The sequence below is a fragment of the Colossoma macropomum genome, unplaced genomic scaffold (genome assembly GCF_904425465.1).
Source record: "Colossoma macropomum unplaced genomic scaffold, Colossoma_macropomum, whole genome shotgun sequence".
NCBI lineage: Eukaryota > Metazoa > Chordata > Actinopteri > Characiformes > Serrasalmidae > Colossoma > Colossoma macropomum.
In genome coordinates, this window is record NW_023494805.1 from 11023490 (window position 1) to 11042308 (window position 18819).

An 18819-nucleotide genomic window follows, 5' to 3' on the forward strand; every position below is an offset into this window, starting at 1 on the left:
ATGCCGTAGCCTACGTCTTTGACTTCATCTTTTGTGTTTTGAGCTCTATCCCACAAAGTAGGGATTATGTATTTGTTTTTCCTTGATGTCTTTAAAAATAATAATATGTCAGCAGTTGTAACTTTAGAGGAGAAGGAAGAAAATGGTCTAAATTTCAGTGTACTGTCAAGATCAATTCAATAAGTGTAGCAAAATGTCAGCATAATTCAAGTGTTAAGTCATGAAGAGTGGTTTGAGGTGAAATGTTCCATTATAGAGAAACTTACAGACTCAGTTGTGGTGATAGGAACCAGACATCTATAGCACTTAATCCTTCTAAAAACTTCACCACAGAAAGTTATTACATGAAATGGTTATGGACGTTGAAGACATTGTTTTGCGATAGTTTTGAGAAGCTTTTTGGCATAAAATTTTAAATATATGTGTGGTGGAGAAGTACTTGCAAGGTGTTGTAAGGCAAAATAGTCCCCAAAGAAAGTTTGTTTTTAAACATCATCAACATACACAATCTCAAAAGGCATGTGCAGGTTCACTGGTGGTTTTGGATACTAAATAAAATGGCTATGTTTGTGCTGGAGACATCTCATCCCCTGATTCCTATCACCACTGTAGAGAAACCATTGTGAAGAAGTGGAATTCCCCTTGAATGTACTTAGATTTTACTCCACATCTGACCCATTTCTTTTGGCCCGTTCAGTGTGAAAGTTCACATAACATAAATGGCAGTTAGCATTTTTCAAATAAAAATGGAATAAGTTCTCACATGACAGAAACAGTGTTTGTGAACATTTCTTTGAAAAAACCACAGCTGCACAGGATTGTCTGAAATATCACACCTATGACAAGCAGCTCGGGGGCTATGAGTGCTTTACTGCTCAATTAACTCGACAAAAGTACAACCAGTCTAGGTGCTTTCTTTAAGACCATAATTTACATGCATGACCCTGCAGTGCTTGTAGTATTAGCAGGCATTAAAGTGGATTAAGATCCTTTCAGTGAAAAGACCTCTTTGCTCTCAGGGATCATCTATATGTTCATTGAGCCTCTGTCTTTTCTTTCTGATTGGTGGTTTCCTCTTGTTGTGCCGCAGGTGTTGCGAAGCTGGTCTTTGTGCTGTATAAGCACCTGGGCCGCTTCTTGACTACGGAGAACGCCACCCTGAGGCTGGTGGGTGAGGGTGGGGTCAGGAACCACACCCTGACGGTCAACTCCCATATCCTGTCCGCCTCCATCAACAAAGAGTCCAGCCGCGTCTTTGTGTCCGAGCCGGTCATCTTCACCCTGGAACATCTTGATGTAAGTGTGATAGTGGTGCTGTAGTTGTGCTGCTGATACTTGTATTACTGCTGACAGTTAGGGATGGGATGGTCAACGGCTTTAATGACATACCTCAAATTTTACCAAATTTTAGCTATTCTGATGATCACATACAGGATGATTATCATCTTTTTTAAAAAATCACAATGGAAGTACATAGCCTAGAGGCTGCTACAGACTCCCACTGAGTAATAAACATTGTAGTGCTGGTGATAATTTCTTATGTATTTATATTGTAGTTGATTTTTGCCGTTATAAGAAACTAAATTGATTCAATAAAAGATTTTTCAGTACAATACTTGTGGTGAAATGATTTTAGTATATAGTTTGTTTAAAATAGTTTTTAAACAATTTCAGTTTATAATACTTAAATAATGTCTGTGATCACTTTGATCTCTGATATCACGATAGGGAGTTTGATTTTATTATTTTTTTCCCAAGTTTCCCAATTTGAATGACCAAAGCTATATTCATAAACAATGTTTTTCCTCAGCTTTTATCTTTCTTATAATCTGTATACAGTTGTCTGACGTTTACACAGAGAATGACAGCCAGTATTTTAAATACACAGAAATGCTAATGTTCGGTTACCTCAGCTTTACAGCTGAGGTACAACTTGAACTTGACATTTACCAGCTGTCCCAGTCGATATTCTTTAGTAGCGCTGTACTATGTGATGCTGCATGGCTTTGTGCGGCAAGATGCCACGCGATGCATCTGCTGTGCGTCCGTGTGCCCTCGATGGTGCCCACTGAGACACTGAAAATGAAACTTATCAGACTCTCTCAACTCTCAGGAGAAATGTTATTAAAAAGAGCAGCTCTGTACAGTGTGTTTACTGCCTGCTGCTCATCATACAGCAAAACCACCACCACAGCCATGGACCACTTTTGTATTTTTTCTCGGTCTTCATCCCTGCACTTTACAAAACATTACACCCATGTGTACAGCTATACTAAGCTGACTTAAGCCTCACTCAAGCAACTATGTTCTATGCTCTGTTTATGACACTGGGAAATAAAAGGACAGACCAAGGACAGCGTTTATTAGAGATATGCATGCATTCATTTGAATGTTGGGCCATCAAATTCAGTAAGAATGTGAGGAAATCTCTGCTTAAGTCAGTAGCATGAATCAATTCACGTACATCTGTGATGGTATAAAAACCCGGGGCATGTTGTTGCCTTGTGATTATGGATGCCAGTACTCATTAATTACCATAGCTAGACTTTTTACCTGAGGCCATAGAGGCAGATGTGACTGAAAACTCAGGCACATCAAGATTTCATTGTGCGGTACCCAGCATAAACTGTGTACACTAATAAATATACATGTGCAGTCTGACCATAGTCACACTTGCTGTTAGAAGCATATTTAAGGTCTCGGTTGGTGTTTTTAGTTTAAAACGAGCTTTAAGGATTACTTAATTAATTATTTAAGGATTATGTGATTAACAAGTAATAGAAATACATTTCAACCAACTAATAATGTGCAAATTGAATAACTTAATCATCACACACTTGCTTCACATCACACTGAGTTGCTTATGCTCATGTGGTTTCTGACACTGTATCATACACTATTATCTGTAAACATGGACAAAATTCAACATGACTGCTATTTCTTTTTGTAGCTCTACAGTGCACTTTTGTCTCTTACTGATAAAATGTTCCTCTGATTGTCTTTTCAGACGGAGAACTACTTCAACCCAAACTGCTCCTTCTGGAACTACTCTGAGAGGAGCATGATGGGATACTGGTCCACTCAGGGCTGCAAACTGCTGGGCACGAATAAAACTCATACCACCTGCTCCTGCAGTCACCTCACCAACTTTGCCATCCTCATGGCCCACCGAGGACACGTGGTGAGCAACCTTTGCTTTACCTAGTTACTGAGTTTACTGGTTCACCTAGTTACCATGCATCATGCAACATATGACCGAGTCTTCTTCTAGGTAGTGTAGGCCCCATTAAAAGGGGTCCTTCCAGGGTACCTTTAGTAAAGGCGATGACTAAATATAGAACATTGACGACTCAAGGTTAAATGATTCCTCTCTATGATGGAAACCTGTTGTGTGTACAGTTCTTCGAGGAACCATTTAAAAAAAAATGGTTCTGCATAGTACCAAAAAGCATTAGTTATTTCAATGCAATTACATTTTTTTAGTTAAACACATAGTAATAAACTGAATTACATTTACATTTGAATTTCATTCTGATTTAAAAGGTTCAGTTCTGCATTTATCATTTTTTCAAAGTCAAGAAATGACAAAATCATGGCAAAAATGTTGTGGATGTTTTTTTTGCTGCAAAATAAGCCAATGCACAGCAATATCTAAATCATAATATAATATTTTCTCTCCTACTTGCAAACACAAATGTGGTATTAATTGAATGTGTAGGTTCTGGACATTCAGCAGAATTTCTCCACTTATTTCAAAGAGCTATGAGTAAGTAATAAATAATATAACATAACTTCATGCTTTTGTATCGCTAATCATAACTGCATCTTTTAAGGGTTTTCTCAACTGCTTCCCTCCAAGGGTCATGTCAAACTATCCACATGTTCATAATGATCAGATTATCAACAACAAACTGATGAAGGAGGTTCAGCGAGATGACTTTCAACAGATGCTGGCAGAGTTTAAACATTTTTGGATGAAATGGGGAATGGGTAGCATTAAAAACTCATTGAAACAAGTTGTGTTTACAGCTTGTGGCTGAAAGCCAGCAAGGACACATGTTCCTGAACATGAAACTCACCCAGTGAACAGCAACATACATAGCCGTTCAACCCAGACCTGGCTAAGTACGCCGGGGACTGCGTTTATGAGAGCAATACAATTACGGCACGATTACATGATTAATATCATAAGCAGCTAGCATTTAGCCAGTAATGAATGTGGAAACATGGGGTTTGTGGTGAAGGTAATTATATGTCTTGCCCCATGAACTCTACCCCATCCATCGCTTGATGCTAGCAGTAACATTAACCACAATTATAATCCCGCCTTTTGAAAGCGTGGGCCGCAAACACATCACCCCCGTGCTGACCTCAAAACTGCTCGGGCTTGCCATGACACAAATTTAATCAAGGAGTAAAAGCCAGATTTGCGTTTCAGCTCGAGTCTGCACTGTGCAGTAATTCAAGAATGAAATAAGCTGGAATGAAATCAGCTTTGAGTAATGAATTAACTCAGCTCATGAAATTCTGGACCCCTCTTCAAATGCTTTGAAACTTTAGTTTTGCATTGTAATAATTACCTTCTGTTCTATTGTGCTCAGTTTTTCCTTTGTACTATTTCCACCACAGTATCTGTTTCAACTAAAGTCACTACACTTATTCAATTGAGTTAAAACGGCACAGCATTTAGTTGTTGCGTTCTGGCAACGTGACTTTTTCAACTTGAAAAGAATGTTGAGTCAGTCTTTGCTGGTCACCGGGTAGTTTGATCACGTCATGGTAAATGAACATCACTGATGGTGAATAATTGTAAATGACTGAAAACAGCAGTCTGTGCCGTCATGCTAAATTTTCAGCCGTATTCACCCATAATTTCCTGACTGGTGCTTGGAAAGTTGGTGTTAGTGGTTATGTAGTGAAATAGGGATTTTAACCCATAGAGCTCTAGAGTTATTATTGGCATTTTGCTGTACAGCATGAATGTAATAACACTACTGTTCAAAAGTTCAAAGTTTTCAAAGATAAAATAACAGAATGGTGGGAGATAGATGGAAATAACGTAAAGTGACTCTAATATACTGGTTCTGTGCAAGTTTTTATAACTATACACACTTAGTAAGAAGGTGTAAGTAAGCAAGCAAGTAAGTAAATAAATAAAAGTCCAGTATAATGAACAGAACTATAGATGATGTAAAAAAATGCTACAAATAGATCATTTCAGTATATTGTTTATCCTTGGATAATCTCTTGTTGTTTCCAAAATACAGTTGTATGCAAATGTTTTGGCACCCCAGTCAAATTACATTTTGTTGCTTGACTGTGTGAAACCAAGCCTGAACACAACCTCCACAGAGAATACAAGTCTACACATTCTAATGCACAATTACTGATAATTTGCTGAATTTAACATGTTAAAAAATCACCTTTGCAAAATTTATGAAAGATATTTTATGTTTTATGTTATATTTTTCCACAATGTTAAACTCAGCAAATAAAAAGATATTTGTGCACTACAATAGAAAATGCCATATTTAAGTGTGTTCTCTGTAGAGGATGTGTTATCTTATTTTCTCTTAGAAAATCAACAAAGCATGTCGTTTTGGTGTTAAAACTTGTGCACATGACTTGAAATATTGAAAATGACATGTAAAAGTATATATTGTTGTTGACAGATTATTTAATTATAAAATGGTAGATAACACGTAATTTTCTAATTACTTTGGTGTTTTTATAATGAATTATGTTTGCATTTGATGTTCGTACATCACCAACAGATTCAAGACCAATAGAATGATAGAAATGTGAACAACAGAATCTTTTCACAAAAATGTGAAAGATGTTTAGTCTTTCAACAACAATAACTCTTCATCATAAAAAGTCTCCTCTTCTTTTCTCTGCTTGTTTCAATGAGCTACAAATAAAAAATAATTAATGTAAAATTACAACATGCTTTTGTGATTGACAGAGGCTTTTAAGGGTTAACAGTTTCAGTACAGAATGTAGATGTTAGCAGTGAAGGAGTGTAATATGGGTGATAACAGTGATGCTAATGATGGGGTTGAATGTGGCTGTTTGCAGTGAAGGTATGGACAGTGTCTGATTTAATGGTGAGAGTCATTAGCTGACTGTCAGTACGAGCATTATCCCTGAGTCTGTGATGCTAGTGGAAGTGTTAACAGTTAGCACTGAAGGAGCGTGTGTGTGTGTGTGTGTGTGTGTGTGTGTGTGTGTGCGTGTATGAAGGGGAACACGTACCTGCAAATGCTGATAGCATAGCTAGGGTTAGTGTTGAGCCTGTACCAGTAACATGTATTAATGTGGTGGTGCAGGATTCAGGGGCATTAGTGATGACGGTGCAGAGAATGTCACAGTGAATATAGGGCAATGGAGCACTGAGGCAGTGAGTGTGCACTTTAGTAGTGGTTGTGAATACAGTGCAGTCTGGAAATGAACGGCTGTCTATACATTGTAATATTACTAAACATGACAATTATATTTATGAGTAATGTTTTTACTGATAGCTGTGACCTGGTCAGAGTCCAGATTTAAAACCTAAAGAGAACATTTGGTCTTACATTAAGCATAAACTAACTTGGCAATGTTTGAAGCCATCAGTGATGAAGAGAAAAATACTGACTCTTCTTTCTATAAAAAGTTGTCTCCAAATTAACACACAAAGCATAAACATTTAAAGAAATCAAAGGGAATGGCTGTCCCATACTAACTTGCTTTATTTGTAATGATTTGTTGCTAAGAACATTAAAAGTACATGTCCTATATATATATATATATATATATATATATATATATATATATATATATATATACAAATTGTCCCCAAAATAGCAAAACATTAAAAGCTTATCATTACAAATAAAGCAAGTTAGTATGTTGTTGACTATGTATGAAAAAGGCTGTGATTCCTATATACAGTACCAGTCAAAACATTTCCTACTCGTAAAGGGTTTTTCCTTATATTTACTTAAGTGAATACATAACTAGGACATTATGCAATAAGCAAAAAATGGTCAGTCAAAACTGTCCTTTATTTCAGATTACTCAAAGTAGCCCCTTCTCTGTATTCTCTCAAGCAGCTTCATAAGGAGCCACCTGAGACGTTTTCCCAACAGATTTGAAGAGTTTCACATATGCTGAGACCTTGCTGAATACTGAAAACTGCTTGTTAGAAACAGAGTTCAAGCACTTAAGCACAAGTCTTTAGATTTAAATGTCAAGATAATGAGAAAGTACATTTCCTTAAGAGAGTGCATAGTGATCTCCCATGTGGCTGCTAGGGTGTTAGTAGACAGTTGCTATGGTGTTCAAGGTGGTCATTAGGATATTACTAGCTAATATAGTATCTCTGGTTGTTGTTAGGTTGTTGATAATTGGTTGCTATAATGTCTCTGGTGGTTGCTATGGTGTTCCAAGTGGTTGCCACTGTGTTCTAAGTGGCTGCTATGAGGTCTCTGGTGGTTGCTAATGTGTTCCAAGTTACTACCATGGTGTTGCTAAGTGGTTACTGTGGTACATAGGGTGGTTGCTATGGTGTTCCAGGTGGTTGCTAGGCTATTATTAGGCCATTGCTATGGTATCTTAGGTGGTTGCTAAGGTATAAGGTGATAAGGTACATCATGCTTTTCTAATACGCAAATAAAAATGACAGAGCAAACAAGAATAACCAGATAATACAAAACAAAATACCAGACATATACATGCACACATAGCCAGTTTGTGTACAATACCATTGTGAGAGTGAATCTGCAATGTGAGCATTTATGATGATGTTTGCTGTGTGTGTGTTTCAGGGTGATGTAAGTGTCCATGAGCTGCTGCTGAATGTGATCAAGCGGATGGGCATCGCCGTCTCCCTCGTCTGTCTGGCCATTAGCATCTTCACCTTCTGTTTCTTCCGTGGCCTGCAGTGTGACCGCAACACCATCCACAAGAACCTGTGCATTAATCTCTTCATCGCTGAGCTCTTCTTCCTCGTGGGCATCGACATGACTGGAGCTCCGGTAGGCAAACAAAGCTGTGAATGCGGTTTAGTAACGTCGTGATTCAATTTGTGCAGGACATAAAAAGAAACATGACTGATTCATATTGTTACTGCCAAAAGAAAAACATCTCCATTTTCCTTTTCTTTTTGAAGCTCAGCAGTTGTCCCATCATGTGAAAATTTGATGAGGAATGAATCGATAGAAATCTTCCAAAAACCACTTTGAATCTCTGTACATTAACTTACAACTTAAGTCAGGAACAATTTTGCCTTTTCTTGTTAGTGTTACTGTTTTGGAGACATTTTTCTTTGGGCAGCAACAATTGGCACAATTTGTACAATTTGGACAATTTGTAGACAGAACAGATGCCAAAAATCTGAATAAACAGGACTATTTTTCCACACCTGCAAAGTTCAGTCTTAGTTAGTTGCATGTTCTGTTGGTCACAATCCAAGAAATCCCAGACACATTCAGTGATGTTGAAGTCTGGACTCTGATTTGCAATTTTTTGACAGATTTGGTGGTCTGGGAGGTGGTCTTGCATGGTAGTTAGTTTCCAGTTTGGAAACTTATTTCCACTGATATTTCTTAGACTATTTTCTTTTCCTATGAAAGTGGATTGACTTATGTATAATGTTCTTAGAAATCTTCTGAAATCAAGGATATTAAGAGGAAATCTCCCCATTGCTGCAGTAACAGCCTCTACTTTTCTTAGAAGGCTTTACACTAGATGTTGGAACATTGCTGTGAGGATTTGATTGCATTCAGTCACAAGAGCAGTAGGGAGGTCAGGTACTGATTACTATAATACTATACATTAATAAAATAATAGAATTTCATATTATGTCTTTTTAAGATACAAGCAGTTGTTCAGTGTTCTAGAATTGCTGAATGTATGAGGATAACAATAAAATATTCTATAGTACACACTGCTGTAGATAATGTTCACTATGTATGAGGCTCTTTTTTCATAATCTGACAGCATCTATTAATGTTGATGTTAACATTCATCTGAGTTGAGAAGGTCGGCTCATCGAAATCCAAACATATTGACAATGTTTTGAATCAGAATCACAGGAAAGAAGAAAAACTACATTGATAATGAACACAGATCTAGGCAAAAACTCTTGTGGATAAATTCACTGTCCAACTATGCAAATTGAAACAGTATGTTATGAAAATGTGGACATGTGTCTGTGTGATAAACTCCTTGGAACAGCGCTGGCTTTCTGTAACTGATGTTTTTCCTTTCCTTTTTTTGTTTAACAATATTTCTGCCTGTCGGTCTTGTTTTTTCTCTCTGTGCAAGCAGATTGTGTGTTCGGTCGTTGCTGGAGTGCTGCATTTCTTTTTCCTGGCGGCGTTCGCTTGGTTGTGTCTGGAGAGTGTGCAGCTCTACCTCATGCTGGTGGAAGTGTTTGAGAGCGAGTTCTCGCGCAGGAAGTATTACTACGCCTCCGGATACCTCTTCCCAGCCGTGGTGGTGGGCATTTCGACAGCCATCGACTACCGGAGCTACGGGACCGCCACAGCGTGAGTGACCTTTTCCTCCGTGTTCATGCAGACATTCGCAATAGGGGTGCGAATCTGTGACCTCACAATGCTTCAGCTCAGTTATGATTACTTAAGAAACAGTTCAGTACTTATGAAATCTCAAACTTCACTACAATTCGATATCAATTCAATATACTCCGTGTCCATTTTATCAGCTCCACTTACATATAGGTGCACTTTGTGGTTCTACAATTACAGACTGTAGTCCATCTGATTCTGTGCATGTTGGTTAACCCCCTTTCACCCTGTTCTTCAATGGTCAGGACCCCCACAGGACCACCACAGAGTAGGCATTATTTGGGTGGTGGATTATTCTCAGCACTGCAGTGACACTAACATGGTGGTGGCGTGTTTGTGTGTGTTGCACTCGTGTGAGTGGATCAGACACAGCAGTGCTGTGCTGAGAATGATCCACCACCCAAATTTTACCTGCTCTGTGATGGTCTTGTGGGGGTCCTGACCATTGAAGAGCAGGCTAAAAGGGGAGAATGCACAATTTTGTTTCACTTTAATTTTTGAATCGAACACATTGGAAATAGCAATTATGTACTACAATTTGCAGAAAGATGTTATTTTTCTAATTTTATATTTACATTTGAATGAATGCTTTTTTATATAAAGTGCAATACAGGGCAGACAATCAGAACAGAGCCTATTTACATACATCAGTCTTAAAAGCCTTAAAAACACAGGTAAATTGTTTTGCCTGTTATAAAAACAGCTCATTTAATTGTAAGGGATAAAGAGAGGGTGGAAAATGTTCATATAAATATAAATGAACACAAAAACCCAACATTAATTGGAAAAATAACATACAATGAAAATTTTAGTATCCCTTTAGAGAACAGAATAATTAGTCATCTTTAATTGGATTTATGTAGTATGAAAAACATTGAATAGAAATCATTGTATTTGTAGATTTGGTGGTATTTTTTAATTGTGACACTAGTGGTTCTTTTTTGTCTGTTCCAGCTTCAATCAAATATCACCCGCCCCATTCACCCACTATTTGTAGTTACTGAATAATTCATAACAGCACATGCAAAATACATTTTAAAATTAATATCTGTTTAATAAGCTCAGAGTTTAAGGGAGTAAATACGCTATTTGTTACAACTGAGGGACATCCAGAGTAATGAGGCTCCAGCTGCTTTTCTAATTCCATTTTTTGGATGCTAAACCTTTTTATACCGGGGCTTTTATAAGGCCACCGGTATAAAAGCTGAGCCACTAGCTGAGAAGAAACAGTTTCTCTCAGCTCAAACCTGTGTACGTGTGTTAATGAGACAGACAGAGCATATTTTGTCGCTCCCTCCTGGCAAATCTCCACTCCGACGCGGGGAAGAGAAACAAGCTCTAAGCAAACTGTGACTGTAATGATTTTGCGTGCCGACTCAGCTCCTTTCCAAAGGCACCTGATTGAGATCGGGTTCTAAATTGCTTTACTTGTTCATCTCTTTTTCTGAAAGAATCCCTTGTGATGTACAGTTTCGCATCAGGCTGGATTCAAATGCAGATAGCATCTGTAATACACACATAAATCATTCCTTACTCGGTATGAATTCTTAATCAGAGCTGCATAGGTGCGTATGTGGAGCAGACACTGCAAGCTTAGCTCAGTCTCAAAAGAAGAGTGAAGATGAAGAGAGGGATTCGTATTGATGCGGGTTTTGTTCTTTTGCTTTTGCTTGCCTGTTATCAAAGAGTCTGTTTATCTGTTAGGAGAAAGTTCTGAAGCTGAATTGCATCAGCAATGACTGATTTGCATCTATTGTTTTGCAGCTGTTGGCTGAGGGTTGATAACCACTTCATTTGGAGCTTCATCGGCCCTGTTGCCTTCATTATAATGGTAAGTGTTTTTAACCACCAAACATCGTAAAGCTCGCTGCAGAGAACTTATAGTGATAGCACACTTTCTAAAAGCTAAATAATTGTTGAAATAACTCTTGATTAGGTGTTGTTTTGTAACAAACAGGAGGTACAGGCAATAGGATGTAGCTGGGAGTCAAGGTTATTTGCCTTTGCCAGGAATTGTGGTCATAATTCAGAACAGAGGTCAAATCGCAGGCAGTCACGGTCAGTATCGGCAAGTCCAAATCCAAAAATAAGAAGGTTATAGAGGTCAAAACCAGGAACTCCTGGAAAAACAATACAAGGAAATAGAAGCTACAAACTAGGGATGCAATAAAGTCAACACACAGCAAGAACAAACCTAGTGCTTTTAATACATACAGAACTAACAAGACACAGGCGACTACAGTGATGAAAGGGCAGAGCTACAAAGCCATGACAGAGTTTCTGTGACTTACATTATAAGAGAAAATTCATTGCATATTTGAGAAAATACTCAAAGATCATGTCATCTATCCCAGCATGCCAGACACTATCTGAGAAACGCAATGAAGTTGAGCTCAACTTAACTTTATGCAAATAAGCAATGATGTGGTACAGTGATAACCAGTACCAAAAGATATTCTCCAGTCCCAGTGCTACATTGACCTTGGTTCTTTGATTTCTATGATGAGCATGATACTGAACCTTTTACCTTACTAGCAAACTGATAGCTTTGCCTAATCATGAGCTATAGCTGCAGGCTATAGGTTAACTGTTTTTCATCAATGCATTGATAATGCAATATGGGGGCTCCCAAGCAGTACACCCATCTAAGCATTGGCCCTATCATCAGGAAATCGTGAGTTCGATCCCTATTGATGCTACAGCTGTCCGTGGCCAGGAGTCCAACAAAGCACAGTTGGCTTTGCTCTCTCTGGGTGGGTAGGATGCCCTGCCTCGTTTACCCCATCACTCAGTGCAGGCATCTGTTAGCTGACATAACAGAACTGGCGGTTGGCACTTTCTTTCGAGCACATTCAGCTGTCCATGACGTTGCAATAGTGGCAGTTCGAAAAGATGCGGTGGCGCTTCACATGTCTCAGAGGAAGCCTGTGCTAGCTTTCGCCCTCCTAGCACTGGTGGTATCATGTGATTTGGGGAATCCTAACCAGAAGCTGGAATTAAATGCATCTAATTTGGGGAAAAAAATTGGGAAAACAGGTAATGTAGTATGTGTGGAAAATGCTTTCAGAAATCTGTTTAGAAAGTGATGTTTACAATTTGAGATTAAGAACAAATTAAGTGTACGCCCCCTCGTCAGACAGAGCATGCATTTCAAAGAAAAAAATGAAAGAAGATCGATATTATCAATTTGTGTCATGTGGTGAATGAATATAGCCTGTGTAGGCTGACTGCTAGTTTATATTAGTTCCTGTTCTTTTAAAATACCCATTAAAAAGTAATTTTCATTCAGTCAAGCTTGCTGCATGCATGAGCTTGGTGTGGAAGGCCCACCAGCAACCAATCACTTGCTGGACAGGTGTTGCCAAGTTATTGAATCAGCAGTGGTGTGCATGCAGGGTAACATTACAGTTGAATCAAAGCAGTATATGGTCAAATTCTACCAGATTTATTCAACTCAGAGCTGAACGATGTTATATTCTGGTGCAGTCATATCAGCAAATAATCACATGCTGATAATGTGTTTGACCTTAAGACTGTACATGGCTGACATTCATGACTAATTTTCTTAAAACTTTCACAAATTAACCCATTTTAAAATCTCTTTTCAACCAGAGAAGCTGAGCTTTCACTGATACCAGTCACGGTGTGATTTTTCTATGGAAGACTTATATTATACATGGTGTTTTTTAGAGAGGTGGTGGTGTCAGTGTTTTTACTCCATTAAAGGTGAACGCACCTTATTTTCGTGTTTATAATTGCATTCAGAATTACATGACACCTGAGAAGTCTTAAATGTTTGTGATAAATCAGAGCATGTCAGTCATCAGGTGATATACCAAGTTCGTCCAACTTTATGCCACTTTTCAATGTAGGCTTAAAGGGGTAAACCCACAAATCTGAGCTAGAAAACATTGAGTATTTCCCCTTCTGTGCTCATAGCAGAAGATTCTTTGGCTAGTGATGTAGGCTGTGAATGCCATGTCCCTTTATGAAACTCTCCTATGGCTGTATGATGATTCAGAGGGAGTTCAAAGAAGACTTCATGTCCCTGTAGACTGCAGCAGCAGCAACACAGCCAGCTACAGGGACAGAGAGAGAGCAAGAGAGAGAGAGAGAGAGAGAGAGAGAGAGAGAGAGAAAGAGTGAGAGAGAGACTGACTGCCCGTTTCTCTGACTCATGCCTGAATGTCACTCCATCCCAAAAGAGAGAGAAATTGGGTGAGGAGGAGGGGTGTAAAGGTAAAAGGAAAGATACGCCACCATTAGCAGAGCTGGACTCTACAGCTCACTGACAGCAGCTGAGACTGACACTATTGTGTGGACTCGCTGTCTGAGACTGAGTACATTTCTGATGGACACACACACACGCACACACACACACACACACGCACATGCATACACACACACACACACAGACAGATATACAGTACTGCACATAGGTCAGAGACTGCCTTCCATTCATTTAATTTCCAGGCAAACAACCATTAATTAGAAGTTATTAATTTTTCAATGAATAAATAAAAAGGTATATTTAACAGAAAAGCACAACTAGGGATAACATTATATTTTATTCATATATTTTTGAAAGGCATCTTTAGCTTTAGTACAGCTTCTGTTCTTTTCAGGAGACTTGATTTTAGTTTTTCAAAGAGGTCTGCAGGGATAATTTAACACCTCAAATGTTGGGTCTTAAGCCCTATTTGACCTGGGTTAGTTCTCCCAGAGGAGCTCTGATAATGTAATTTGTGCATGATTTGACTGGCCAGTTCATGACGGATCTGTGTAATTTCCCCAAATCATCATTTTTTTTCTATATAGCACCAGAAAGCATTCTTCTATTGTTACAATGTCAAGCTTGTAATAATAGAAGGTTATCACAAAAAGGTTAATCTATTGCACATTCTCCGAGAACCCTTTTACGATGCAAAGAACTCTTCAATCATACAAAGGTTTCTTCGAGTGTTCATGGTTGTATATAGGACCATTTCTTTACTAAAGAAATGAAAAAATATCATTTTGTTGTGTGGTTGTAATATTAAAGTCTCATGTGTATTATATTTACATAACTACCTAAGCCTAACCTTAAGCTCCGTACCAAAAAGAAATGGTATTGACGCATCTATTAAAAATGAAACGTAGCTTAATTTGCTGCATTTACAGAAGCTTTTCTGAGGATTTCTGACTAACTCATGCACGTAAACACCTGCAACCCACGCACAGACAAATGTACCTATGCACATATGCACTGAGACATAACAGTTTACTTTTTTAAGTCGCTCTGAATAAGATGTAAGTAGGTATGTCATCCAGGTTATGTTTAATATCAATCCTCATCACAGTCGTGTGTTAATTGAGGAAAAAAAAAACATATGGCACCCCCAAAAACGTGGTGCAACATTTAACACAAGTCAAGTCGGGTCAAGTTTATTTATAAAGCACATTTCAAAACAAGCATTGGCCAAAGAGCTGTACAGCAAGTTCAAACAAGTCCAAACAGATTCAATAACTTATATAAAATACAAATAACATAATAAACAATAGCTAAAGCAGTGCAAAAATAAAAATACAAACAAATAAAAGCATCAAAAACAGGTCTGCACAAATCAGACAACACATAATTATTATTTGGGACACCACAGACCTTAGACGGAAGCAAAAGCCATGAAGAAAAGATGAGTCTTCAAGCAGAATTTAAAATATCAAGAGTAGAGGAGGACCTGATAGAAAGTGGCAAACTGTTCCACACTGTAGGGGCCAAAACAGAGAAGGCCTCAATCTCAATCGGCCATGGAATATTTAAGACCTCAGTCTCGACTGTGGAAAATTTAAAAGCAACTGCTTAGATGATCTAAGAGACCTAAAGCCACAGGAGGCCTGAAATATAGTGAGGTGCCAAACCATGTAGTGCTTTAAAGTTGCCATATATAGTGAAAAACTTTTGATGCAGTATATAAACATTGTGAAAGTTTCAAAACATGCTGTTCACTCTACTGTCTATACAGTACATGTATAAAAGCTGCAGCAATACACCAGCTTGAATTCGCTGTTTTTGTGATGTCACAAAAACCAACACTTTTACAGTTATCCACAGATTCAGCCTGCAGCAGTTTAGCCTCACTCATTCAAGCTGAAGTTATAAGGAGTGTTTTTTGAATGCAGCGCAATGCAGAACAGCCAATAAGAACAGAGAATATTTACATATTTTACTTTTAAAGTAACAAAAACAGCTTGTTATTTTCTAAACAGAGGGCATCTAAGGGATATACAGAGTGTGGAAAACTATTATTAATTATTATTAACTATTATTATTAACCATTATTAATCAATTATATTTGTTTTTGGTACATAAATCCCACACAAACAATAAAGTACAAGAAAAAAAAAATGTGTATATATATATATATATATATATATATATATATATATATATATATATATATATATATATATATATATATACACACATACATACATACATATATACACATACATACATACATACATATATACATATATATGAACATAGCTGTCGTCGTATCTCCGAAATGAGAACTTTACAGGAGAAGGAAAAAACACACTCTATTTTAAATGTCAGTCAATGGAACCAGAATTTTTCCAAGGGATTTTGGGCCATTTCTGTTGGTCCAGTCATCATAAAATTTGCACACAATGTAAAGGACAATGGATACTTTCAAGTTACGTCAAAAACTGCAAAAAGACAAAAATGGAGATACGAGTGTTTGTTCTAACAGCAGCAATATATATGTACATACTCACTTTATTTAAATTTAAGAGGTAGCCAGTGAGAGGCCAGTATTGGGGAAATACTTTCTTCTTCCTGGTCAGTCAGAACCCCTGCAGCTGCATTCTGATCCAGTCAGAGATGAGAAATTGATGACTGACTGATTGTTATGAAAAGCGGCAGTTAATACATACAGATGCAACACAGTGTTAGCTATACACTGTACTGTAAACCGTATCACATTAACTACAGGACAGTAAACAATAAAACAGAGCAAATATACAGTCCTTTAAGAATTGCTCAACAGTGTAAACATAATTCTTAGCTGCTGTTAACACTGACGAGTAGAAACAACGTGAACAATAGAAGGAGGCCTGATCATATGACGGGGAATGTAATATCTATTCATGTGCTCTGCTGCATATATTCATTTCATACATGTAACACTATTCACAGAAAGCTGCATTTACAGAAATGGATTTCACACTAACCTCTGCACTCACACAGAGGAGAAACACTCTGCCAGAACACTCTGCTGGCTCACTTTGAATGTCCTCTCTGCCCAGCCGTTTTTTTTTGCCCCAGACTGTTTTTGATGTTACTGTACTGTTTGGTGGGGGTTCTATTTTTGGCAGGTGAGGGGTGATTCGGGGGGAGAGGAGGGAGGGGTGTGTGTGTGTGTGTGAGTGTGTGTGTGTGTGTGTGTGTATCGTGCCTAGTCCAGCCTGGCTGTCTCATCAGATCTGTGTCATCACTCCAGCTGTGTTAAGTGCATTTCCAGCCTCTGCTCCCACACTGGCCCCGGTGGCTCAGACTAAACTCAACAGCACTGCAATCTCTAATCTAAAAGCTCTCTCTCTGACTCTGCCTCTACCTCTCTCTCTCTCCACTGCTCCCTCTTTCCTTCTCTCTACTGCTCTCTCTCTTTCTCTCTCTCCACTGCTCTCTCTGACTCTACCTTTACCTCTCTCTCTCTCTCTCTCTCTCTCTACTGCTCTCTCTCTTTCTTTGCTGTTCTCTCTGACTCTACCTCTACTTCTACCTCTCTCTCTCTACTGTTCTCTCTCTACTGCTCTCTCTTTCTCTCTACATCTCTGTCTCTCTCCACTGTTCTCTCTGACTCTACCTCTACCTCTCCTTCTCTCTTTCTCTACTGTTCTCTCTCTACCTCTCTCTACCTCTCTTTCTCTAATTTTACCCCCTCTCTCCCTACTTGCTTTCTTTTTCAAAGAAACTCTCTCTCTCTCTCTCTCTCTCTCTCTCTCTCTCTCTCTCTTATTCTGCTCCTCTCCTCCACTATCTTTCTCTCTCTTGAACTACCTTCCTTCTCTCCCTCCCTCTCTCTCTCTCTCTCTTTCTCTCTCCCTCTCTTTTTCTCTGTCTCTCTTCCTCATCCTTCATAGAGTTTCTATAGACCATTCTTTCTTTCTTTCTTTCTTTCTTTCTTTCTTTCTTTCTTTCTTTCTTTCTCCCATGCATCTTTTTCACGCTTTTAGTTACTCTCCCTCCATCCCCCCACTCCCTCACTCCTTCTCTCTTTCTCTCTGTATCTCTCTCTCTCTCTGTCCCCCCTTGTTGTTCTCGCTCTCTCTCCCTCTCTTTCTCTCTCTTTCTTGCAGACCTTTCTTCGTCATCCTTTTTGAAGTTTCTTTCTTTCTTTCTTTCTTTCTTTCTTTCTTTCTTTCTTTCTTTCTTTCTCATATGCATTTTTTCACACTTTTGGTTGCTCTCCCTTTCGTCTCCCCCCCTCCCCCCTGCCTCTCTCACTCTCTCACTCTCTGTCTCTCTGTCTCTCCCTCTCTCTCTGTCTCTCCCTATCTCTCTCTCTCTCTGCTCCGTGCCTTGTCGGAGAGGTGGTTAGGTTGAACTCGTGTTGCTGATCGATGAAGCAAAGAATCCATTTGCTTTCTTTTCTGTTTTCTTTTCAAAGAACATTGACTCACTATCCTCTTCACCCACACCGGGGCTTTTTTTCAAGTGCGGAAATCCAGATGAGTTTTTGTGTTCTTTGTTGTGTGTGGAATTGATACGATTTTAATTAACAACTCCTGCTTCACTCTGTATGTTTTCTCTTTCTGAGCATAAGCCAGTGAAAATATACCACGTTAACGACTACGGACATGGTTATGCTTGTATTGTTTGCATGTCAATGTGTGTTGCACATTTTACCAAACGAAGGTTTGTTTTTTAGGATTGTTTTTTATCAGCGGGCCAAAAACACATGAATCAACCTCATTTCCAAAGCTGATGGACAAACGTTCAAAGAAAAAAGCTCGTACTGAAATAGTTGTGCTTTTTCATGCAGCCTTTCAAGCAGACTTGACTTGTTTGCCTCAGACTCCATTTGCTGGGCCTGTGTTTTGCTTTGTGCCTGTTCCAGAAAGGCAGAGGGGTATTGATGTTGCAGATCAGCTCCAGATTGCTCCGCGGCCGGGCTGCTTTCATAACTTTCGGCCGCTGTGATATTATTTCCGATAACCCCCCCTCCAGACTCGATGTTTTACT

General features: G+C 38.6%; 1 protein-coding gene across 13 annotated transcripts in view; it reads left to right on the plus strand.

The window, feature by feature from the left end:
• Positions 1–18819, plus strand: part of LOC118825694 (adhesion G protein-coupled receptor L2-like) — a 180121-nt gene that overhangs the window by 130277 nt on the left and 31025 nt on the right. For all 13 annotated transcript variants that reach the window (XM_036596446.1, XM_036596449.1, XM_036596450.1 and 10 more), the window contains 5 exons: positions 1091–1296; positions 3008–3181; positions 7809–8018; positions 9313–9533; positions 11337–11403. In XM_036596446.1, the coding sequence (XP_036452339.1) occupies positions 1091–1296; positions 3008–3181; positions 7809–8018; positions 9313–9533; positions 11337–11403 (878 nt within the window). The remainder of the gene's footprint in view (positions 1–1090; positions 1297–3007; positions 3182–7808; positions 8019–9312; positions 9534–11336; positions 11404–18819) is intronic.